General features: G+C 42.3%; 2 protein-coding genes across 2 annotated transcripts in view; both read left to right on the top strand.

Annotated features, from left to right (window-relative positions):
• Window positions 1-26,857, top strand: part of arhgap31 (Rho GTPase activating protein 31) — a 1,181,844-nt gene that overhangs the window by 812,600 nt on the left and 342,387 nt on the right. The window lies entirely within an intron of this gene.
• The window catches only part of gap43 (growth associated protein 43), a 94,811-nt gene continuing 90,619 nt past the window's right edge, over window positions 22,666-26,857 (top strand). Inside the window, exon 1 of the mRNA XM_028800479.2 lies at window positions 22,666-22,868. Coding sequence (XP_028656312.1) covers window positions 22,839-22,868 — 30 coding nt within the window. The 5' untranslated portion in view covers window positions 22,666-22,838. The remainder of the gene's footprint in view (window positions 22,869-26,857) is intronic.

The following is a 26,857-nucleotide window of genomic DNA, read 5'->3' as shown; positions in this document are numbered from 1 at the left end:
TAAGCATGTCTGTTTTTCTAGGACTTACTGTTTATGTGAATTTCTTGTCTCAGTTTAAGGATTATGTTTTTTTAGATTGTGCGTTTGAACTATTTTTGCACTTAGAATGCCTTTTAGGCAGCACCTTTTGCCTATGTTTGTCCTTTGGAGTTTTCCCCTTGTTTTTTCCTATGTTTTGTTAATAAACACCTTATTTACAAAGATTATTTGTTTACCATTTTGTATACAAGCTCAGGGCTTACGGTCATCCTTCCTTTTATGGGATTTTTGATATGTTTTGAGACTTTTCTACATATTTAACTCAGCTTCTCATATTTCAGGTCTGCTAGGCCAGAAAACTGCAGTTAACAGTTTTGAGGCTAAATGAATTTGGAGTCAGCCTCTTTGGACAAACTGGTCAGGTTATGGCCCTGCCTTTATGGCTCTTTTAGTGGGCCTCACATCCATTTTGATATGTTTGAGACTCCTAATCATGACAGAATCCAAGTCAAGACAATGAGGAGCCATAGCGTACCCCAGCATCCCCTGGTGCATGACAAGCACTGATCAAGAGCAATAGAGGCTAACTGGAGCATTGAATACCACCTGGGATTCATTCATGTCACTCCTACTCAACGGCATCATTCTCAATTTCTGTTCTTAGTGTTATGATATCTAATGTTAGTGAAAGTTACATCAAACTCACTGACATTTTTGATTTCCAACTGTTACTCTGTTTTTAACTCAGTTGTGTTCACCTTTCTTCTTTACCCAGAACCTTGAATTCTGATAATGAAGATGATGGCATGTCAAGAGCAATGTTGGTGGATGGGGGATGCAGCTAGACCCTTTTCACCTGGAGGGATCTACTGATTCAAACACCCACAGTCACACTCACAAGGACACAGTTTAGAGTCACCAGCTAACCTAACATACAGTAGATGCATTCATTTCTCGGTCTGCTGCTTCTCTTGACCTTTTGCAATGTTCTCATTTACCAAATTCCCATATAATTTGAAAATATAAGCAAACAAATCTTGGAAATATATTTTTGGGGATTTAAGTTTATACAGGCTGAACATGGCACAATTAAATAGTTTTAACTACACTGTATCAAATAGAAAAACAGCAGTAACATCAATGGTCACAGAAGGGAAACAGGTAGAAATACTGTATAATGATCTTGATCACACACTTTCCTCCTTTTGTTAAATATATACTAATATACACTGTGGGGAGAAACTTTAAAGAGACACAATAAAGTGTAAGGGTCTCCATGAGATCCCCATTTATTAGCAACAGGGCTAATAATGTAAGACCACCAAAATATCAAAAAGAAAAGAGCTGTGGAACTTGGCTGTTGGTCTGTTCTTTTTTTTAGATAGTGTTTCTCTGGGCAAGAAAGGCACCAGCAGTCGCAGGTCCAAGAATGATTGCCATCTTCCATATACAGTAGAGCCAAAGGTAGACGGGAAAAGACTTTCACAGGGTGCCTGTGCTCCTCCTCTCTCAGGCTGGAAGAGAGAGAGGTTAGTATATGTGCTTCAGCATAACCTGTCCCCATTGTTTTTTCCTTCTTTAAGCCCCCAACACACATCTTCAACGCACACTCCCTCGACATGCACACCCTCAATGTATCTGTTTGTGACAACAGATCCATCCATCTTTGAGCATACTTAATCCAGTTCAATCTGGTATATCGGAACCAAAACTGGATTTCTCCTAACAAAAGTGGTGGAAGACAGTCTCTCAAATCAGTATGGATACAAGTACCCCTGAAACTCCTAAGCCATGCTTTGCTATGCATGTACGCAGAGACAAAAAGGACTCATCTTCCCAGATGTTTGGGGACAAACAGACCTACTCAACTCTTTACAAGATTCAATTGTAATGAAAGTACCTATCTTAGCTCTGTATTGATCAGCTGGCACACACTTACAGGCAGAATGATAGCACAAGACGTGACTTTATAAGTGAGTACCAAAAAATGTGACTATGGATTTGGATACAGAGGAAAGTATGGAAATTACTAGTAAGACACACTGAAGAATTCCATCAGTTCAGTGTCCAGATGACTCCTCCATGTACAGCAGTGCTGCTCATCCCTCTTACCATTGTATATTTTGCAGCTGGCAGCACAGACAACGAAAAGCTCAAAATCCCATCATTTTTCAAAGATTACCAGAATTCTGCCTCAGATTACTTTTCTTTCCAGTTCCCTCAGAATCATCAATCACACATTCAAGTCTTATCTAGGGTCTGTTTTTTTCACATAAAGGTTCAGCTGATGCCACGATTCTCTCTTTCACAGAGGAAATTAAACCTCTAACCATCTGTAATCAAAAAATGGCTGGACTGCCGGCCTAGCGCTCTAAAGCTACAGAGGCACATACCCATTGTTGGTATCTCAGGTTGGTTTCATGCAATGTATTTGGTCTAAGTGTAAATGCTCACCCACCCATTTTAAACAAATAGTGTCTTCTAAATGAATGGACTGCTGAAACTTTATTAACAGGCAGCATAGTTTCTAGGAATTTAGTCAAGGATATTTCCATAAAATATATGCATTCTGAATCCTGCTTGCTCCAGTTCTGGGCTAAATGAAATACAATGTTTAATTATACTCGTCTATTACAGGGATAATTCCCGTTTTACCTTCTGAACAGTGCTAATTCTTAAATGCATGGATTTCAGTAAAAGTGACAGAAACATTCCTCAGGGACGTTAGTCCATACTGATATGATATCATCACTTAATTCCTAAAGGTTTTTCAACCTCATATCCCTGATGAGAGCCTACATTTTCACCTCACTCCAAAGGTTCACTATTGAATTGAGATGTGATGACTGTGTAAGGCATTGGAAAAAAGTCACTATGTTATATGCAGAACCATCTTTAGACGTTGAGTATTTCATAATATGCTGTATTATCCTGGTAAAAGTATTTATCTCATACAAAGGTATCCAATGACTATAAGTGTATGAACGCGTACATCAAAAATGCTTTCGTATGCTGTGCCATTCAACTTGTATTACAATATCACTGCCAGCTACCATTACAATATCACTGTACTGTGCTCATGAAGATTCTGACAAATTTTCATCCTATTGTCTGCATATCACAGCAGAAGTTGAAATCTTCAGACCAGTTTTCTATCATATAGTTTTGGTACTCATGTGTTCACTGTAATCTCATCTGCATGTACTTAGCTGATGGAAGTGGAACCAGTCTAAATGATCTTCTTCTAGTGTACCCTTCTGCACACGTGTACAGACCTGTTTATTTGAATGTATTTAGACTTTCTGCTATCCTGAATGAGTCTGACCATTTTCCTCCACCCTCTTCTATTAACAAGGTGCTTTTAACCTCAGCACTGACACTCTCTGGATGTTTTTTTGTTAACTGTACCATTTCTTAGAAACAGTAGTTCCAGAAAGGAAGCTGTTTTGGAGGTGCTGGAGACCTCATGCCTGGTGCAAACAAACAAATCACAGTGAAAGTCATTTAGATCCGGTGTCTTGCCCATTCCAAAGTTTGACTGAACAACAATGAATCCACCTGAGCATGTTTACATAATATATAGACTGAACTGCGGCCACATGATTAGCTGATCGGAGGAGCAGGCTGTCTTCATTAATGAGTAGATGCATTTAATGAAGTGGCATATATATATATATTTATATAGATAGATAGATAGATAGATAGATAGATAGATAGATAGATAGATAGATAGATAGATAGATAGATAGATAGATAGATAGATAGATAGATAGATAGATAGATAGATAGATAGATAGAGTGTGGCAACCGGCTGGGGGTGGCACCCAGCCAGGATGCCTGGAAGGACCGGAGGAGGGTCAGCAGTGCTTCTGGGTGTGCAGCCAGTACTTCCTCCACACTGGGGAGTACCGGCGGAAGCTAATTGGGAGGCACCTGGAGCACGTCCGGCTGAGGATAAAAGGGGCCGCCTCCCTCCATTCGATGGCTGGAGTCGGGCGAGGAGAAGGACAGAGCTTGGGAGGAGAGGAGTGGAGGCGGACCTGAAGAGAGAGGCATTGTGAGGCCTGGACTTTGGGGAAGTACTGGGGTTGTGTGTGGCACTTTACTGTTGTAAATATTGTATAATAAACGTGTGTTGGGTGCTGTCCGCCTGTCTGTGTCCGGGCTGCTTTCCACAATAGATATATAGATATATATATAGATATACTGTATATATAGATATAGATATTGTGGAACATGACCCGGACACAGACAGGCAGACATGTTCAAATCACCCCACACACATTTTTTTACAGGTTGCATTATTTACAATTAGTGCTCACAAGTCCCCAAGTCCCCAAAAGTCTCTGGCCAGCACCACACAATGCCTTCTCTTCTTCAGGCTGCCTCTTTGCCTCCTCCCAGACCTCGTCCGTCTTCCACCCGACTCCAGTCCAGAATGAAGTGAGGTGGCGCCTTTTATAATCACCCGGATGTGCTCCAGGTGCTTCCAGGCAATCTTCCACCGGCACTCCCCAGTGTGGCGGAAGTGCCGGCTGCGTACTCGGAAGCACTCCGGACGTCCCCGATCCTCTTCCCTCCAGCACTTCCGGGTGTGGCGGAAGTGCTGAGGTCCAGGGCTCCTAAGGCATTCGGGTGCCCCCTGGCGGTGGTCCCCAAAGCTGCCAGGGTGGTCACCCCCACGTGGTCTGGGGAAGGCATAAGCCCTCTTCCGGTCCTCCGGGGCGTCCCGGCCAGGTCACCCCCCCCCCAGCCACCTGCAACAATATATATTGTGACCAGTGTTGCCGCTCTGTTTAACAGTTACACTATGCCAAAGAAACACAGCTGCCCTTCAGAAACTCCCTCTTAAACAGTATTTCAAAAAGAAACAAACACACTCTTACCCATCCCCTTCAAGGGATCAGTTGCAGGCTTGCAGGCATACCATGTGACATGCTTCTTGCACAAAGTTTAGAACGTTTAAAACACAGAGCCCCATCCAACCTAACGACTCAGTCTCCCGTCCTCTCTCCCTCAGACTGTGTCTGCTCCAGTCTCTGCTTCCGAGTCATTGAAACCATTTGATGAGGAGGACTTTGTGTTCTTTTGACCTGGAGATGGGGGTTGAAGCGCCACATTTGACAGCTGCTTCCTGTGTGATTTTCGGCTGTTGACTAACCCCTTCTTAATAAGGTCTTATGTTTGTACCTGCCAGTTCAACAATGAAGACATTATTCCGTGGGAACCTGATCCCTTTTCTAGTCTCCTGTGCAACAGTGACCCAACCTTGACTATATATATATTATAAGGGACAGCCGGGTTGGGACGCCCAAGGAATGGAAGGATGGGTGAAGGCAGCTTCTTCCCAATTCTGCCACACCCGGAAGAAGATCACCAGACACTTGGAGCACTTCCGGGTGCCCTATAAAAGGAGCCAGCTGCCACTACTCTGAGAGCCAGAGTGGGGTGAAAAAGAACAATGCTTTCCAGAGGAGGAGTGGAGGTGAAAGAGAGAGAAGAGAAAGAAAGTGCTGTGAGCTGTAGACCATGCTGGGTGTTTTGTACTGTGGTGTTGTGGGGAGCGAGGGAGAAAAGCGTGTGGTGCTAAACTTGTGTTCTTGTGTCTGTTGTGTCAGGTGTTTTGGAGAGCTGCATATTCCCTGGAGGTCACAAAATATATATATACTGTACACATATACACTGTACACTGTACTGTATATATATAGTCAGACACACAAAACTGGGGTGGGTCGCTTGGAATTTAGATGTGACACTACCACTAGCCCAACTTTCAGTGTGCAGTGTGTAGCTCATGGCTGTTCCCCCAGATCAAGTGTTGAAGGAGCATCCCAGCCGGGCATGCATCCCGGCTGTCCGGCACAATATATATATATTTATATATAGCTGGACCCCCCACACCAGACACAACTACCAGAGACACAGTCCCAGGTTAAAATAAAGTTACTTTATTTTACAGAGTAACTTTACAGGCGTCCTTCAGTTAGTCCAGAACATCATTTTCTTCAAAATTAGAAGCAGAGGCTAAGAGTTTTTAACTGCTTAAGTAGGAGAAAACTGCTACAGCTTGTGAGACACCCCTGCTGGTTGAAGGTTTCAAAGAGTGCATGTGACTTCATATTTGTTGTAATCAACGGAGGACACTTTTGGTTTTTGTCAGTTCTGCTTCAAGGTGCTGAATATCTCTCCAAATAAAAATATTGGAGGATTTTTGTATTTGTTCCTAGAAGGACATTCTGAATATACAAAATACATAACTTACTTAAAAGATTCTGCCATTAATTCTGGGAAATTTCTTGATACAGAAAGTGTAGTATCATCTGCAAATGTGATTAATTTGTCAGTTACACTTTATAAATTAAAAAGAGTAGCAGGTCCAGCACTGATCCTTGCCGAACAGCACTTTTAACTTGTGCTAATTTAGAAAAAGCTCCTCACACCACAAATTGTTTTCAGTACTTAAGCTAATTCTGCAGCCATTTGCACATTGGGCCCTGCAATCCTGACTCTTCTAGTCTGATTGTCTTTTATGGAGTAAGCATTTTGAAAGTCAGCATAAAGAACATCCTGCTCTGTCTATACTTTTGTTAACCACTCATAAATGTGCAAGATATTAAAGTAACTTGCACAGCCCACAGTTACTGTATCTTGGTCATTCACCTCCAGGCTTTTGTAACACAACACACTCACGTTTGCTTAATCCAAGGTTTTACCTATAATTTCCATCCATCCATCCATTATCCAACCCGCTATATCCTAACTACAGGGTCACGGGGGTCTGCTGGAGCCAATCCCAGCCAACAAAGGGCGCAAGACAGGAAACAAACCCTTGCTCTACTTTATATTTTCATATTTGGGTACAATTTTTGATGGTGTTATCTTTTTTTCTTGACAGATTGGAGATGTGGGGTGCAGAGGCAGATGAAGCTTTGGTCATGAAGTCTCCTGGTGGGCTCGGTGGTGTTCCTTTCTGGAACAATGTGGAGCTGGTTCATTAATTGACTCAGGCTTCAGCTGGTGGGTTGGATATTTCTGTTATTCTTAAGTGGTTCTTCCTAGAATGGCCATAAGAAGTTGAACTATTGAAAGTCCCTGTCTGAAGTGGTGTTTAAAGAGCAAATGCTCATGCTGGATCCAAAAGAAAAATTAGACCACAGCAGGCCTGCGAGTCAGCCACACTAACTCCTGTACCGCTGTGCCATTCTGCATACATGATACAACTTATTGTATATTTTAAATAAACTGTAACTTGCTAGGGTTAATTGTCATTGACAACATGTTGTTCAAGAGCAGGACTTCAGTTTCCACATTCTTCATAATGGTCTTAATCTTTTTCTTCACCACACTTTTGCTATTACCATCAACATAGGGCAGAGTGGTGGCTCTGAGGCTCTGAGGCTAAGGAGCTGCGCTGGTATTCCGAAGGTTGCCGGTTCGAATCCCTGTCACTGCCAAAAAAGGCCACTGCTCTGCTGGGCCCTTGAGCAAGGCCCTTAACCTGTAATTGCTCCAGGGGCGCTGTACAATGGCTGACCCTGCGCTCTGACCCCAAGAGGTATGCGAAAACTACCAAATTCCTAAAACAAGAAATTTTATAAGGCGAAACAAAGAACAAAAAAAAACAAAAAAAAAAAAAACTCCTGCAGACTGAGAATCTCTTCAGGTGTACATCATGATTTGACCCTCTAAGGAGCCATTATTATTTTTATTACGACAAGTGGTTTTCCGTGACGTACAGTATTTTCCACAGGAGTGCAAGTTGCCTCAACAAAGTTTTCACACCTTTATAAATAAACTGGAATAGGATATTTCACAACCCCTTCCTTTTGTTTAAATTGTTCAGAGTGTTGTTTCATGATCATGTGTAGGTTTACGTAAGAGCACAGAGTGTGCACATTTGCCCCACAGAGACCAGTGACTTGGCCATAGTACTTGAATTTTAGCATAAAGCTGCTTAGTGATGCTCTCTCTGTCAGGCCTGACATTTACATTTAACCATCTGTGAAGGGCTTCTTAGGTTTCAGTGAGTTGCAACCTGGATAGAAACACTTAGTGTGTCCACCAGGATGCTACAGGTATCTATCAAGATGTAAAGCCTCCTGGACGAGGGAGATGTATAAAACAACTGGCAGGTAGCTCAACCTTCACTTAGAGGAGAGGGATACGTTATGAAGAATGGGCAGCATTCAGGCTACTTGGTAGACCTGACCTTTTACGGGAAGCTCAGGGTTGCAGGGACTCTTAGCAAGATGGCAACTCAGCTTATGTAAGCTAAAGCAAAGAAGGCTGTCTGGATGTGACAACAGGATGAACTTTAAAATCATCTCATGCCAGATGCACAATTGGGTCTAAATAAAGGAGTGCATAGTGGGAATTTACAGGTTTAACAAGTGGGTAAGCTGCCTCATTAAACAGACATGGGTTCAAGGCAAGCCAAGAAAGTCAACAGGATTTTGACTTTCTGCTCTTTACCTTGCATTTTGATGTTCCCCATGTTGTGGATCCCTCTGCTGTGTGTTTTATTAAATTAGCAATTTGACATATTTGGAATCCTGCCATTGATCCATTTGTTACATTATATTAAGTGTTATGCGGAGAGGGAGGTGGGGTATCTTAGTTTGAGTGTGTGTTATGCGCGTGTGCATGGGAAGAAGGGCTTTGATGATAGTAATTACCTGCTGGACCAGGCGTTGGCGCTGTATACTAATGCCCTCTCCTCTCCTCCCTCTGCAGGGATCTCCATCTCTGACATCATTTCCACATCCATTTGCCTGGACCCGCCCCTTCCTCCCTTGTGAACTCACAATGCTGAAACCGACCAACTTGAGTCAGTTCTGTTAAGAACTTGTGTCCATGAAGACGTTTTCACATTTGGTGCATGTTGTCTTTTGATTTTATGCATTTCAGTTATACAGGGTCACCCAATTTTTTATTATTGTGTCTTATTTTACAGGTGAAAGGGCCATCTAATCAGCACCTGAGGGTCTCCTACTCATCAGCTTGGACACCACAGGTTACATGACATTGATGAGTTTTGCACACTTTAATCATGTGAAACAAAAGCCCTCAAAGAATCAAAGTAGAAAAACCTACAAAGCGTTTCACAGCAAACAGAAGATTCCTCAAATTCTTACCTTTTCTGTAATATATGCACAAGTCATTTATAATACGAAAGAAAACATTTGAACTGTAATGCAATAAGCTGGGATAACATTGGGAATTATCATCTTTCAAGTTTTCAGCCTCTGTGTCCAGCTGGCATTTGCTTATTTTGTCAAGTTTCTACGTCTGTGTGTAATCGCTAACTACCGCTCTCCACCTCATTGATAGTCTTGCTCTTTATAAGACTCCCTGGGTATTATATGACTATATTCACTTATATACCGTAATGAACATATAGACAACACCTGTCATGATTGCACTCAAGGGCAACGCAGGCAGCCTTTCTTCATGAGTACAGCAATTAACTTACCTGCAGTGATTGATTGTAGTGAGATGAGATACTGTAGAGGCCCATAATGTGAGCCGCGAGTCTGGAACAAGACAGCCAATTGAGCCTTTAGGATAGACCCGGGTTATTGTTCTTAAGAGGAATTCTTGGAAAAAGGTGTGCTGCAGGTTTTAGAATTTATAAACACACACATAGACTCAAGAGATGATGGAATATGCTGAGTTGTGGCTGGTAAATTACACTTTGTTAGATGTACATGACTGTTTTGAGTAAAGCGTCTATTGAAAGCAATACATCAGGCAGAACAGGCACCTAGCACAGCAAATTTAAATTTTATTTGTTTTACTTGTATTTTATGAGCATAAGGCTAAAGAAAGTTTAAAGGGAAATGATAAGTCACATATATGGTAGCAGAACGGAATCATTTAATAGTGTTAGGTACAGCCCTCAGTACTCCACCACTATGTGTCTATGTCTGTGTATCCAGTATACTCATTTCACTGTATATACTGTGTATGTTTTTGTGCTGCATGCACCAGTGTGTGGTAACAGAGCCTTTTTATTGAAGATCTTGGGTTTCTGGCCTGTAGCACACTGCTACTCAGGCCAGTTAGCAGGGATTTCTCCTTTTTCTTCCTCTCACGTTTCTCTCTCTACAGTTAGGATTGTCCTATCCTCCAGAGCAGTGTGGCATGACTATATATAACAGTCTTACAAAAGGTTTTGAATATGTTAGAATTACCAAGAAACATCTGACAATATAGGAATGTGTGGAATTGTAATGAGGGGCTCCATCTGTTATCTCACACCTGACTAAAACGCTATTATCTGCCACAGTTGGTATGTTTATACTTCACTTTGAGGAAAAGACTGACGAGGACAATTCATTTGGTTAAGATCCAATGACTGCACTTCTGGTGAAGGAGGAAATTTCTGAGAGCAGACATTAGCACACAACTTCAGGGCACATAGAAATGTTGACATGCGGGCTAACAGTGTGGGATCATTAGTAAAGCACCCTAAACATGGGGGACACAGGCTAGCAGACCATGAAGTACCCGTACTAAGAATAATTAAAAAAAATAAATCAATGAGCTTGTTTAAGAAAAACTGCATGTGCGAGTCACAGAAATGAGGCTTGTATAAAATAGCTAGGACATTTTCTAAATTTCCTCAGCCGGAAAAGGGTGGAGTGCCCTCTCAGGGTTGGTAGCGAGATCCTGCCCCAAGTGGAGGAGTTCAAGTATCTCGGGGTCTTGTTCACGAGTGAGGGAAGAATGGAGCGTGAGATCGACAGGCGGATCGGTGCGGCATCCGCAGTAATGCGGGCGCTGCATCGGTCTGTCATGGTGAAAAAGGAGCTGAGCCGCAAGGCGAAGCTCTCAATTTACCAGTCGATCTATGTTCCTACCCTCACCTATGGTCATGAGCTATGGGTAGTGACCGAAAGAACGAGATCGCGAATACAAGCGGCTGAAATGAGTTTCCTCCGCAGGGTGTCTGGGCTTTCCCTTAAAGATAGGGTGAAAAGCTCAGTCATCCGGGAGGGGCTCAGAGTAGAGCCGCTGCTCCTCCGCATCGAGAGGAGTCAGATGAGGTGGCTCGGGCATCTGATCAGGATGCCTCCTGGACGCCTCCCTGGTGAGGTGTTCCGGGCACGTCTAACCGGGAGGAGGCCCCGGGGAAGACCCAGGACACGCTGGAGGGACTATGTCTCTCGACTGGCCTGGGAACGCCTTGGGATTCTCCCGGAAAAGCTAGAAGAAGTGGCCGGGGAGAGGGAAGTCTGGGCATCTCTGCTCAAGCTGCTGCCCCCGCGACCCGACCTCGGATAAGCGGTAGACAATGGATGGATGGATGGATTTTCTAAACAACCTGTCATTTCCTGCCATTTTCTTACACTAAGCTACAAACACACATTTGGCATTATTTTTAATTTAGGTGTGCAATGACAAATGGAACTAAAGTGATAGGTCCCAGTATTCCAGTGTTGGCTGACAACTGCAATCTTACGTTGGTACTATGGAATATACAACAACCAGTAACGGGGCACTGCACGATAAGGTGCACTGAATACACTTGACTGAAAGCATTCTAGCTATTCTCGTGCGATCAGTGTCCCTTTGTTGTCGCTGGATGGCATTTTGTTCTGTCTCATTTGCCTTTGCAATTCTGGCATGTCTGACCACTGATTGCCGACATCGATTAGGCTCGTCCTCAGTCTCATTTGCTCTTGCAATTGTCTTTCACTCAGTGATGGCCTGTCTTCGTTGTATGGTCTGTTCTTTGCTCTCAGTTGCTTGAGCAATTCTCTTTCACTCTGCATCAGCCTGTCGTAAATTCATAGTGCGCTCTTCATAGTTTTCATCCTCTTTCTCTGTATGTTTAGCATTTATTTGCTCAGAGGTTGATGTGCTTGCTGCTTCCTGAGCAGCTCTTCTTTTCTCTACCCTAGCAGCCCGCTTCTTCTCTTCTTTCATTGGCATCTTTTCGCGTTAAAACTGATAAAGTCAGTTTTTTTGTCACAATTACTTAGTACGTTTTCCTTAAATTTTTCACTTAAGCGTGCACTAAAGTGTTCAATCTGCCTCAAGAATGATTTAAGATATGAAGAGGTAGACGAAGTGATGGAGAAGATGGTAGGAATAAGAAAGGCGCCCGTACACATGCGCCGCACGGCCGCCCTACTGCCTGCTGCCAAGAGTTGATTCTACAATAAAATAAAATTAAAATTAAAAAGTAATAATTCGACAACTCTTCGCTTTTTATATAAAGCTGTAGTGAAGAGTTTCAGTGTAGTATACAGTCATATGAAAATGTTTGGGAACCCCTTTTTTTTTGGTCGTTTTTTTTTTGTTTATCATTGGCTGAGCTCCTTTTAATCTATGACATGCCTTAAGGAAACAGTAGTATTTCAGCAGTGACATTATGTTTATTTGATTAACAGAAAATATGCAATATGCATCATAACAAAATCAGACAGGTGCCTAAATTTGGGCACCCCAACAGAGATATGACATCAATACTTAGTTGAGCCTCCTTTTGCAAATATAACAGCCTCTAGACGCTGTCCTCCTATAGCCTTTGATGAGTGTCTGGATTCTGGATGGAGGTATTTCTGACCATTCTTCCATACAAAATCTCTCCAGTTCAGTTAAATTTGATGGCTGCCGAGCATGGACAGCCTGCTTCAAATCATCCCATAGATTTTCGATGATATTCAAGTCAGGGGACTGTGACGGCCATTCCAGAACATTGTACTTCTCCCTCTGCATGAATGCCTCTGTAGATTTCGAACTGTGTTTTGGGTCATTGTCTTGTTGGAATATCCAACTCCTGCGTAACTTCAACTTTGTAACTGATTCTTGAACATTATCCTGAAGATTTTCTTGATATTGGGTTGAATTCATCCGACCCTCGACTTTAACAAGGGCCCCAGTCCCTGAACTAGCCCCACAGACCCACAGCATGATGGAACCTCCACCAAATTTGACAGTAGGTAGCAGGTATTTTTCTTGGAATGCGGTGTTCTTCTTCCACCATGCAAAGCGCTTTTTGTTATGACCAAATAACTCAATTTTTGTCTCATCAGTCCAAAGCACTTTGTTCCAAAATGAATCTGGGTTGTCTAAATGAGCATTTGCATACAACAAGTGACTGTTTGTGGTGAGAGTGCAGAAAGGGCTTCTTTCTCATCACCCTGCCATACAGATGTTCTTTGTACAAATTGTGTTGAATTGTAGATTGATGTACACCATCTGTAGCAAGATGTTCTTGCAGGTCTTTGGAAGTGATCTGTGGGTTGTCTGTAACCATTCTCACAATCCTGCGCATATGCTGCTCCTGTTTTTTTTTTTGGCCTGCGAGACCTGGGTTTAACAGCAACTGTGCCTGTGGCCTTCCGTTTCCTGATTACATTCCTTACAGTTGAAACTGACACTTTAAACCTCTGAGGTAGCTTTTTGTAGCCTTCCCCTAAACCATGAGACTGAACAATCTTTGTTTTCAGATCTTTTGAGAGTTGCTTTGAGGATCCCATGCTGTCACTCTTCAGAGGAGAGTCAAAGGGAAGCACAACTTGCAATTCACCACCTTAAATACCTTTTCTCATGATTGGACACACCTGTCTATGAAGTTCAAGGCTTAATGAGCTAATCCAACCAATTTGGTGTTGCAAGTAATCAGTATTGAGCAGTTACATGCATTCAAATCAGCAAAATTACAAGGGGACCCAAATTTTTGCACAGCCAGTTTTTCACAATTGATTTAATTTCATACAGCTAAATACTGCTTTACTAAAAATCTTTGTTCGGAAAACACCCCAGTGCTCAGATGTTCCTAGGAAATGAAAGACATACCACTGTTATCTTTTTTGTTGAAAGTAGAGTGAATTATTATGCAGGTTCAGAGGGGTTCTTAAACTTTTTCATATGACCGTATGTGTACCAAATTTCAGGCTACAGGTTATTTGATTTTTGACCTTCACCTTCCTGGGTTGACCTTTGAACTTGGAGGTCAATCATCACCCCGATAGTAGACAGTAGAGGTCACATAGTATATATGTACCAAATTTCAGGTCAATAGGTCAAACGGTTTGCAAGCTACAGGTGATTTAAAATCCTGGACAGACAAACGGACAGCCACGATAGCACATTATATAAGAAGATTAGCTATGTTATCAGGTAGGATATGCGTATCACACAATGATAGGCAGTCATTAAACAAAGTCACACCACCTTGTACTTTGGACCAGGATCTTACAAAACAGTCCATTTTCACGACACATGCACAATTAGAATATGGTTATTTCATGATGCTGATTAAAGTAATTGCAAGCTGTTAACCAAGTTGATGTCTAGTGTCACAGCTCTAGTTTGTTAAGAGCACAGAAGGCAGAAGCAGCTGATTCTGAGGTTAAAGCGATGCCTCCCACAATGTAAGCACTGTCTGTCTCAGCAATCTCTGCTACTTTATGCTATGCACTGTCATACCTTTCAGTGTCACCGTGTAGCGAGTTCCTCTTAAAGTAGGATGAGGAGCCTGGCACACTCAAAAATCTCCTACTCTTAGGAAAAACTAATATTATCAGGAACGGAACCAGACAGAACCTTAGCCCCAATTTGATCCCCTCAGCTGGAGATGTTCTTTAAGAATTTACAAAAGGAAACAACCACCCCAACACTTAAATTATTTAAACAAACAAGAATATATATTATAATCAATCAAACAAAACTATAAACACCCTTTAAGCAATCCTCCTCAAATCCGGAACAACTAAACAAACACTAATTCATATGCCCACCCCCTTGAACCCTTCTATAATACACTCCCCAGAAAACGGCGAAACAGAAAAGAAAGAAAGGAAAGGAAAAGAAAAGGAAATATCACCTATTTACAGACAGCACAAATAGATTCACAGCACATACACATACAGTATATACTGTATATATATATATATATATATATATATATATACTGTATATACATATATATACACAAATATAAATTAGAAACCAATACTCCCCACACGTTTCCCAGTCCCTTTTATATTAACTTTGTTTTAAGTTTGTCATCCAACTGGCCTGGGAAGTCTGCCAATAAATCCAGCGTACAAGCCAAATATATTCCTCTGACTCATTATAAAAATATATAAAAGAAGCGATCTCACCGGTCTGGCGACAATTCTTTTGTAGAATGCTGAAGTCCACCTCACCCGGGTGTATTGGCGTTAACGTCCGTCCATGGCAGACGCCAGCATCAAAAATACAAAGTAAAGCCATGCGCTCTGAAGATCATTCCAGGTTAGCCAGCACTCTCTTTTTCCGGGCGCCCGAACCGTTCTTGTTACGGAGCCTTCCTTACTTTACTAATAGCTTCCTTTTTATATTCACCTTCCCAGCTCCTATCTTAAACAATCCTTCTCCTTTTTTAAATATGTGCGCCTGCTTCCCTTTTTAAGTCGGTTCTCCTTACGACATACAACGCGTTAGGCAAGGACACACAGACGTGGTTTGGCCCCCTGCTCCCCTTAAGGAGATACCTGTATCACTAAGACAATCATTCCCTCGGACATCAACTCTAAAGGGAGCAAGCGGCAGAAACAGATAAAAGCACATAAAATATGTGACAACTGTTACAACCGAGACCAAGGCAAGCACTAATGGCTGTGTAGGCCTCCTAGTGATGCTTTGTCCCTCAAAGTCTCTGCCCTCCTGTTTGAATCCTCTCAAGCTCGCCAATGGATGTGCTCCCCTTCCTTTCTGAAGGACGAAGCATCTCTTTTATGATGAAGCTATCTGCTTGTTGCTGCAGTATATTTTCATAAAACCAGTAATGAGCACTGGGTGATTTTTAGCACCATAACGTGTGTTTCAAATTTTTCTCAGGGACTCCCCCAGTTTTGAATTTCTTGTTTTGCACACTTGATGCCACACTTTTCATTTTGTAAGTTATTTCTTGATAATTCCACTGTATTAATTGCAGTTAAGTAGTGGTAGTGTCACTCTGTTATCACTTTGAGAGAAACAATCAACTGACAGGAAATGCCAAAAGTCCCCTCCATACTACTGACATGGGTATCAGCTTTGTAATTGCTATTTTTTTTTTTGTTTTCCCATTTTTTAATGTTTTTTTTAGTCATTTTATTGTTTTTATTGTTTCTTATTTTTAAGAAAAAAAGATGTTACCACATCTGTTTTTGGATGGTTCTGCCATTTTGTGACCCTTTTGTGTGACCACAGCCATGTTGTTTATGGTTGCAATTCCTATAGCTGGTTATGGAAGTGGAGGTCACATGATGGTGTATATACAGTACAATACAATACAATTTATTTTTGTATAGCCCAGTATCACACAAGAAGTGCCACAATGGGCTTTAACAGGCCCTGCCTCTTGACAGCACCCCAGCCTTGATTCTCTAAGTAGACAAGAAAAAACTCCCAAAAAAACCCATGTAGGGAAAAAATGGAAGAAACCTCGGGAAAGGCAGTTCAAAGAGAGACCCCTTTCCAGGTAGGTTGGGCGTGCAGTGGGTGTCAAAAAGAAGGGGGTCAATATAATACAGTACAATACACAGAACAGAACAAATCCTCAATACAATATAAAAATAAACATCATCTTGCTCCACCGATAAACAAAGATCTGGGTTCAGTGTACTAGGTTTGACCCATTTTTTGCTTTCGGATTTTTGTTTCTTTGTTCCTGATTAGTGGAGGAGTTAGCTATAAGCCTTCATCAAGACACACTTAGTGTTAGGACATTGTTCAGAGTTGGAGCATTGAGATTTGATGACCAAATTCTTTGCTGTCTCTCTGGCTTTTTATCTGTCTGTTGCTCAGTCTTTTTAAAGTTTGTTCATCGCCTAGTATTGATCTTGTGTAAGTTCTCCAGGCGCCTGCAGCACAACAACTGGCATGTTCCTCTGACCTAGGAAAGTCGGTCACTAATATATGGAGTGAGTGGACTCTTCATTTTTTAAAGCCTGCATGATGTTGCACACCTCCACCAATGGCAACCAAGAACCAAAATGATAATGTCTTCAAGATGAAAAAAAAACCATAAATAAATAACTAGAACTTGTAATGTAAATTAAGCAATGAGATGTTTAATTAAACCATGACAGGTAAGAAGATTAAAACATAATTTTCATTAAAACTACAACAAGTGTTTCGGAAAGAATAGCTAACTAGGTTTATTTCCAATGCTTATTAATGGATTGTTGGAAACAAAGCTGTGTATCTGCCGTGACTTCACAGAACTGAACTCCCCCATCCTTGATCATGTGGTTGAATTTTTTGGCTTCTGCCTGCCTCATCATGAAGATAAAACATCTCAGAGTACAACAGCAGCACTGTGTTCGTGATTTATGGTAAAGCATGCCCTTCCATTCATTTTGGGCAGTGAAAATCTGGCTTGTTTAGAGTTTGTATGTTATTATTAGTTCTGTGTAGTGGGTTGTTCAGTGATTAGCACTGGTGTTGTAAAGCTCCAGGGTCTGAAAGTTCAAAACTCAGCTTGGGCATTGCCATGTTTGGTCATTCTCACTGTATTGTTGTGGATTTCCCCAGCACTACTTGTTTTTGTGCCAATGATATGCAGGTTAGGTTCATTGGTGACTATAAATTGGTCCAATGTTAGTGATCATGGGTGTGTAGGCAAGTCAACCCTACAAAGGGGTCTGGCATCCCATCCAGTTCTGCTTCCCACCCTGTGCTGACGAGATAGGCACCAGCTCTCTGAACTGGATAAATGGGTAAGAAAATGGGATGATTATTTGGACTTTGTACTATTTTTTACTCTGGACCTTTAGCAATGAAACACTTCCATAATAATTAAACAATAATAAGGTCCTGTCTAAATTGTGGTGCTCTCTTGTCCCCCAGAATTCAGAGATTTTGATTAAAATGTGTGTGTTTACTCCTAATGAATCAATACTCATGAGAAACTGGACACGCCACACACCCCGTGAAAGTCTAGAGATGTATATTAGACACAGACTTGTAACTATCAATGAGAATAACATTCATGGAGGCCAAGTGAACATATAATTAGATTAATTATGTTAATTGAACATTTAAAACTGGGGCAAATATCAGGCACCGCAACCCTTAGGGGCAGGAGTTCTCTGCCCCTTTGTTCACTAGGCCTAATACTCCACGCCTTTTTGCAGCCTGTGATGCTTATAGACATTCCACCCAACTCATGAATCATTGATGAAGGAATGAATTAAGGAGGAAAAGCAAACGGTATCTTATTTTCAGAAATAAAAAAGCAAGGTAAAGGTCCAGACGGAATTCCTGAAATGCTTAAGCTTCCCACTGTTAAAAAAATATTTGCAAATGTGAGGTAGGCGAGAACAGGATTTTTAAGTGTGTGTAAGTGATGACTGGATACTGCTGAAATATGACATCAGAGGCCAAGTCAAGATGAAGGCAGCTGGCCTAAAGTGCCAAGGTCACTTAGAAAGAAATGGTCTAATATCAAAAGGGGTCACCTAACTGTTATCTAGTCTGAGTCACCTTCACAGAGCAGGAGCTGGCCAGAAGGGCAACATCACTTACCTTACTGAAAGGGGCTCAGCTACATGTTGTGGTTGCCTGAATCAACTTCACACTGCAGGAAGTGGCCTAAACTGGCTTGTTCATTTGAAAATTGGTGGAATGTGAAAAAAGGACAACTAGCTTCTGTCAAGACTGCATGGACACCCAGCTGTAGTTATTCAGGTGTTGTTCCAACCTGAAACATGTTCATGTAGTTGTCATCTGCACTTAGTGGACTTCACAATATCACCTATTTTACTTGCTCGAAAGTGGGTCATCTACATGTCGCCTAAACTGGGCTAACTTTAAACTGTAATAGCAGACTTCAGTTTTGAAGGTCACTTTAGAAACAGTCACCTAGTTTTTCTCAAGAATAAATAAAGGCCACCCAGCAATATCAATGCTGAAATTTAACATTATTTATAAAATATTCAGAAGCTGAACCTGTTGTCACTCTGTTAAGAGTCCACGTTAAGCAGTACTGGCTAGCCTTATTTATTGGTCCTTCTTCAAATAGGTCTAAACCATGAAGATCACTTAAAATTGTGTCATTGTGGTGTAATAACAGGAGTCCCTCTGCAACATCAATCACATAGGACTTGCTCTAACCTGAAAAAAATGGTCTCACAACTGTTGTCTGGACTGAATGAACTAGAAACAGCAGTGGCAGGCCTGACAAACCAGTTGGTCCTAAATACAAGATGATCGCCTAGATAGTGTCTAGACTACACTGACTTCAGTCCATAATAGTTGATCTAAAGCACCAAAGTCACTTAAGAGCTGGACGTACCTCAAAACAATCTCCTTAACTGTTGAATGGGGGTTTCTGAACAGTTATTGGTCTGAAGGGTAAGGTCGCTTATGAAATGGTCAAAGAAAGCCCTTTTAGTTATTACTTAGGCTAAATCACCTTCATACTGCCTTAAAGGCCACTGTCTCTTAGGTTATATAGCCTTACCTGAAAGGGCCCCACAAATCTGAATTAAACTAGAGTTGCCCCCAAGTGCTTGACATAAGGGCCATAGACATGCTGAAGAAGTTCTGATTGAAAAAATCTCATCTAACAGTTGTTTGAACTCAATTATTCTCAACTATACTCAACTACTCAACTAGTGGTTTGGGCTCAACTATGGAACTGCTATTGGCCTGGTCTTAGAACAGTGTTTCTCAACCTTTATACTCCTGTGACTCAGTTTTGCCTTTTTATGTTCATTGACAACCCACTAGGAACAATTTCAAACTGGTGGTGGGGGTGTGTGTGAAACGAACATGACTGAAAGACTTGGGATGGTTAGCCTTGGCGAAATGAGCAAGGGGTAGGCCCCTTTATGACACCAGTGTGACTGATTGACTGGGAGTGGGGTCCCCTTTCATGGAAACATGGGGAAACATATCACACTGCTCTGTCAATCGCTTTTTAATCAACGACCACAACCCATGAATCACCTGTGGCAAATGATGACCCAAAAGTGGGTCAAGACCCAGTGATTGAGAAACACTGTCTTATAGGGTGCTGGTCCATGTGGTTTGGAGTGGCAAATCCAGCAAGCAGGTTAATCTTTTAATACGTTGTCCAGCAGGCATTCACACTCCATGAGGCAGGCAAGGATGGGGCGGGAGAGCAGTGGATTTCTTCAGTAAGAATGAAAGAGGAATTTTACTATCGTGGGTGATGCCGGCTGCATGTCTGGAGCACTCATATTAGTGGCCTGTGTATTGTATCAGAGTGGCTTTCAATCTGTCAGATGCATCCTTTCACAGACCTCACTCAATACAGCAAATTTGATCTTAGTAACAAAATGAAGGGGGAGTGCAGGATAACTAAATTCTGATCTCAGTGCCAAATGTTGCCACACAGATTACAAACCCTTTCTCGTCCGATTGCTGCGGCTGAACACTGTCCCACATGAGTGACATCACCTCCAGTCTCCTGGGTGAGGGGGTGTGATCTTTCAGTCTAGTGGCTTAATGTGCCGGTGTGGAAGTGAAGCCAAATGTAATGCGTGTCCCCTGAGATCAGCAAGGGCTGGTGCATTGGCTAAACAACCATTGCTCATTTTCCTTATATTTACAACTTGGGTGGGCCTTTGAAATATACAGTTTGTGGGATGCATGAGTGACTTAACATGGCCTGATGTTCATCTCATCTCAATTCACTGAAGCAGCTCCTTCACTGACACTTCTGCCGCCCTGATCTAAAGGAGTTTTCGGTCAGCTCTCACTGCCCAGCAAAGATTCTTACTCCCTTTTCTCTCCTGAAAGGTGTCTGTCTCAGTCCTGGCTTCCTACCTCAGCATCCTTTCAATCCAGAAGTGTCTTTTTTCAGATGCATCTCTTCAGTTATATTAAACTGTTTGCCTGGTGTGAATACGTTCACCTTCAAAGACACTCTGGTACTTTGGAATCGCAAAGGTTCTTGATCAGCTCCATCTTGTTTGTTCTGTCTTCTTGGTCAGACATGTTTTCCCTTCTGCAGGTCCATCCAGCTCACTATATGCCTTTATTCTAAATGGTCTCATCCTCAGCCCCTCCTTGTTATTTCAGTCTCGCTATCCTGACTCTGCCCCACCCTGCTGCTTCATCCCCCTTGTCTTGAGTTGCTGCTGTCTCTGTACAGGGGCAGATTTGCCCTTTGAAGACTCTGAGTGTAGGCACTTAGTTGGTATAAGCATGACAATGCTGGAAGATGAACAGATCATTTTGGTAAATTCAAACAGCAAACATGTTAACCATTTCCTGTATTAAAAGGGGATGGAAATAGGGCACCCTATGAAATGAGCTAAGCAAACATGAATAAGTTCTTAGATGATGTGAATTGCCTTTTTCACTTCAGGTAGCACCCCAAGCACTAATCCAGACCTTACAAAAAAAAAGCTATCCATCCATCACAAGCCTTTGTTAATGTCTGCGCTCATCCCCCTGAGGTCCGTCGTGGGTTTTAGTCGGCGGCACGTGAAAAGGGCAGGTGGCAGCTACTGTCCGCCTATACGCTTTCTAAGAAATAAGCCCTGAGAGTCCAGCCTTTAATTGATTATGACTTTGTTCAAATCAAAAGCATGGCATACTTCTTAAATTAAAAAAGAAGAAACACACTTGACCCCCACCACCCCTCATCCTGCTAACCATTAATCATTATTTCATTCCAGCATCTGACAGAAGTTAGAATTAGACTCACCTTTTCAAGGAAAAAATAAAGCTAACAAACCCTCTTGCTGGCTGCATCCATGCTGTGTGTGGCCAGATTGTATCCATTTAATAATGTATTAGGCAAGACGGGTGACTATTCACATGCATACTTACGGGGTCTCCACGTGTGTGTCTGTGTCCTGAAGTAGCAGGGCAAAAGTGAAGTGTGCCTGTTACAAAGTTGACACCCGTAGGTGAAAGCCATTTCTATTAGTCTGATTGGATAAGAGGGTGGCTTTCAAGCTCCATGGGGTGGACAGGACCTGAGTTCAAATCCCAGCATGGGAGCAACTTGTACAAAATAAATGCGGCTGCACTGTGGTAATTTAATGCATATGGACTCCTGCTGCTGTGCCTATTTGAATCTGTGTATTCACAAAAGAGGGCTGTGTGTTTGCTGTGTCTATGGGTGTGTACACATCTATAGTAAGGCTGTTTATGTGTGAGCTTGTGTATTAAATGAAAGTGTATCTCCAGGTGAAGTGCATGCATGGATAGGGGGTACATTAGAGTGGGACTATAAATACAATAGCTGCATGTGATTTAAGAGGATTGCACACGTTCATGTATATTTGTTACAATTGAAGTGTTTATATTACCTACATTACATATTTATATACATATATATGTGAGTGTATATATAATATTACTTTATATATACATATATATATATACATACATATATATATATATATATACAGTATATACATATACACATGTACAGACACAGGAGTGCTAACGACCCAGGGAAGCTGTGTGCTATTCAGCTCGTGCCAATGACGGTGCATGTATATATGCATATATATATGTATATATGCATTTTCATGTGTCTTCAGAAGCGTCAATTAGCATGTAAGTACGTGTGAATATGCTGAGGGGTGCTGCTCAGTGTGCGCGTGCGCGCTCTTGCGAGCTGTGGGGGCTGCTTCGCGCGCGTGCTCGGCCGCTCGCTCGTGTGTGTACTGAAGAGGGGGGCCGAGGGGAGGGGAGGGGGCTGTTAAGTGTCAGCGAGCTGCTGAGAGTTGCTGGCTGCGAGCGCGTCTGCACACTGGAATGAGTAGAAGCGTTTGGCGACTCGGCTTGTGATCCAGCCAGGGTGTGTGTGCGTGTGAGAGAGGGAGCGAGAAAGGGACGAGTGGACGCTACAGGAGAAAAGAAGAGAGCTGAGAAAGGATATTCCCACCATGCTGTGCTGCATTAGAAGAACAAAGCAGGTAACACTATATGTTACTTCAGGGGCTCGGGGTGGGCTTGGCGAGCTGCATTTCAGAGGCAGTTCCCTGCCTGGAGAAAAGTGCAATCTACAAAAAGGCATGAGATCCGTAGGTATGAACGGTGAAAGGGAAAAAGTTTGGGTGGAATCCTTCCCGCTTACATCAGTGTCAGGAGCTGCAGGCACGGACAGGTGCACGCCAGCCCGAGCCCACTTCACTGTCGCCGACTCGATAATCCGCGCCAAACCAACTAGTGCCAGAGCGGTGATTTGAAGGAGGTGTGCCGCAAAAAAAAATACCACCTTAAAAGTTCCCTAGCAGATAACGGTTATGCGGTCGCCCCCGTGGACCTCGCTGTCCGTATAGCCCGGCTTGGATGCCTTCAGTTCCGCCCCACGTCTCCTCATTTCTTTCACTCTTGCGCAGAACATTTTTGCTAGAGCGCAGAGGCGAGTCCTCGGAGGATGTTTCGCTCCGCTAAAACCGTGAATCGGCGGTAGAGTCGGGTGCCACTCCGCCTGTCTCATAGGCATCAGTTCAGATAAGAATCAGGATCTGCAGGCGAACTAACGAGGGGCGTCCGATTAAGGGTGGGCGTGGCACCTTTGTTCCTAGACTGCCAGATGCTGGGCGGAAAGTTGCGGAAGCCGGGGCAGTCAGGTAATATGTTGGCAAGCATCTGTTTAAAATGACACGATCTTTTAGTAAGGTTTTTCAATGATACTGATTTACTAGGCTACATCTAAAATAAGAATAAAGACTTGAAAAAATATGTTATGATTAGTTGGAGCGACATATAAAGTCGCAAACCTCTTTGGGTGTGGCATCGCAGATTTCTGCTTAGAAAACCCGATCTAGTGTATACGCCTTTATTGCATACTCAGTCAAACCTGCTCTCATTTCAGTGCCCCCGAGATATTGCAGTTAAGATACATAGAAAGAAAGAAAAAGCCCAAGTTACAGAAAGAGACGTCTATTACAGCGTTGTCGGTAGGAGGCACCGATCAGAGCGCAGAGCGCTTGCAGCGAAACTCCCGTAAGTGGGTCGTTATCCTCGCCCGCATCCTTGGTGGTTAATCCGAAGAGTCAGCAGAAGGGCGTGGTGCCTTTGTTCAGCGCCTCTCACAAACGATCTTCGGTGCGCCGCCGGAGTTTCGTCTGTCCACTAGAGCGTTACCGGAATGCACAGCATGGATGCAACCAGAGCCCATTCATCTTGGGGAAGGAGCACACCCAGCTGCATCCCACCAATGCACCGCAGATAACAGCTCTGGGCTTGACTTTTCAGGATCTGTTATCCCAAAAAATCCTCCGTCTACCGTTTAATTTTTCACAGAGGATTTCTCAAGGGGTTTGTGGACCCTTGCATCATGACCCCAGTTCCAGTTGTGAATTTTAGGAGGTTATAGTGCTAACCAAGGATGCTTCTAATCCAGAATGACACCGAGGTTCTTTGGAGAACTCAATCTAGTGCCTTTGATACTTTCCGCAGATGACTCACACGTGGCAGTTTGGATTTATTGCACCCTGCTAAACACACAGGGACGCACACACGAACGTTACATGTCCATTTATTTTGGCTTTGCTTTAGCGGTTTAGTGTACTGAAAGATGCAGAGAGGATGTATTAACATATAAAATGCTTTTAAGAAAGCAATTAAAGGAAACCAATAAGGATGTGGCAGAGATTATCTCCACTGGTGCCATCAATCAGTTGCCATTTTTTTAAAGGCCTATTAGATCAGTCGCTTCACTTTGGCCTCTTCATATTGAATCATCATGGTAATACATGCAAACACAGGCTGATGGGTGTGGGCTGAAAAAAAAAGATCTCATCTGTTCTGATAACTGAGTATCTGCACAGCCTTTCTTTCTGCTTTGACTTTTTTATATTTCATTGGCCCCCCACATCTGTCGCTGTCCTGTGTTTGCAGCTGGTTTAAAGATTATGACCACACAGGTGTTTGTCCTGATAGAATAAAGCCATTGATCACAATACTCAGCCACATTGCCACAGTCAAGCCTGTGCAGGAGTAGTTCAAGGAGAGAGACACCTTCATAATTTGAAAATTGAGGTGAATAAGTCCTATTACAAATATCACAGCGGATAACTCATAAACTAAGGGGTGACATTTCTACATGGATGAAATCATATCCAATTTCAAAGGATGAGGCCAACCATCAGATTGCATACAGCTGGGAGGAGCTTTCCTAAAATACTTGGATAAGTATCCACAAAATGTGCCAAAACCAGATTTGGGAAAACTGCAACCCAGCTTTTCATAAGAACAGTCATGTCTTTGTCTGCTTGACCTAATTGGATTATTTATGTTCCAGGCTTTTGGCACGTTGGGCATCATCCTGCTCTGCATGTTGGATCTTCAGTGGCCCACTGTATAGCTGGCAGCTAGGGATTTTTCTTTTTCTTTAGGAGTTATTTTGTTGAGGTGTCAGCCCTTTTCCATGGTCCCACCACTTCAATCCTTGGGCTGTTAATTAATTTAGTGGATGATGTTTTAGGCTTTTGACTTCTAGAGGACTTTGGTTGTTTTTTATCTTGGCTATTTGCTGTGACATTCCAGCCTTGTGCTTCTCCCCCAGAGCAATGTCATGTTTATGAGAAATGGCACAGTGTCACTTTAGTATTGGACTCTTTCATTTTGTATCTCTTTGCTTTGGGTCAGTATTTTAAGGGGGTCCATTCTTCACTGATGCTGTCTTTTTAAAGTTCAGTTCTGTATGTTATTGAGGCAGCAGACCAACAGGATTTTGCTTTTGTAGCCATTGGCCCTCAATAGGTGTGGTCTGCCTTGGGACTGGAATGATAGTATCTTTGTGCTTTTAGGTGCCAGTCTTTCTCAATATTTCTCTGTTATGTATACTCTGGATGCTGGTCTGTCTGAAAACTTTCACTTAACATGCTTTCTGAGCATTTAGAAATTGTTGTTCTTGTTCATTTAATTTTTATACATGTTTTCTTTGACCTTTTACAGTTTTGCTCCTTCAATATTTAATATTTGGCATTGGAAGTGCAGTAGTTGATGCTGCTTTTCCATTCCCGAGTGCCAACCTCTCTCTGTGTGAAGTCTGCAAGTTCTTCCATGATATTCCAGTTTTCCTAAACACATCCCAAATATGGTATATGTGTGGTCGATTAATTTCCATAAGTGGGTGATTGTGGGTACAGTTGGTGTGTGAGTATACTCTGAGATGGACTGGCACTGATACTTTGTCTAGGTTTAATTCCTTCCTTATGCCCAGTGCTGCTAGAATAGACACTTGCACCGTAGTGACCCAGAAATGGATAAGCAGGTTAGAAAATGAATGGACGGATGAAGTGGATGTGCTTTTGTTACATTTTCTATGATATTCATGAATTAAGAGCCTTTAACTTTTATTTCCTTTACAATCACAATGTAATTTTAAAGAATACATTTTTGCTTGTCTCTACTGCTACCCCAATCTGGAAATTGCTTCCTGCTTTGCACTTTGCTGAAAATGGATCAGTGGGTGGAGGGATTTGCCTGGTTTATAAAATTGTCAGCTCTCATATAACTCTGTCTGATTTTGTGCCTGGATGACTTTTTAAATTTATTTTGTTGCTGTAGTCAATGGATGGCACAGAGGTTAATGATTCTGCCTCATTTTTGTCTCTCTTGCATGTTTTCCTTGTGTTCTTGTGGAGTTTCTGCAGGCACTCCTGTCCAGTTTCCTTTCTGTCTGCCGTGTTTAATACTGAACCATATTTCAACTGGTACAAGTCTTGTGTTAATCAATAAATCTGTATTTTATATAGCACCTCTTTTAGAGTATGAATTAGTATGAGCCAATCGATCAATATTTTATATAGTGCCATTCACACCATCACAAGGCACTTTACGAGGGGTGTCTGATGGGAAGTGAGCCTATCGTTGAAGGAGTAATGCCAAGTATGTGATTTATTTTTTTTTTATTCCAAAGTAGGCCAGACCTTATTTTTAATTTCCACCA

The sequence above is a fragment of the Erpetoichthys calabaricus genome, chromosome 4 (assembly GCF_900747795.2).
Source record: "Erpetoichthys calabaricus chromosome 4, fErpCal1.3, whole genome shotgun sequence".
NCBI classification, from domain to species: Eukaryota; Metazoa; Chordata; class Cladistia; order Polypteriformes; family Polypteridae; genus Erpetoichthys; species Erpetoichthys calabaricus.
Note: the sequence above shows the minus strand (reverse complement) of the source record. Positions and strands in the feature narration are given on the sequence as shown.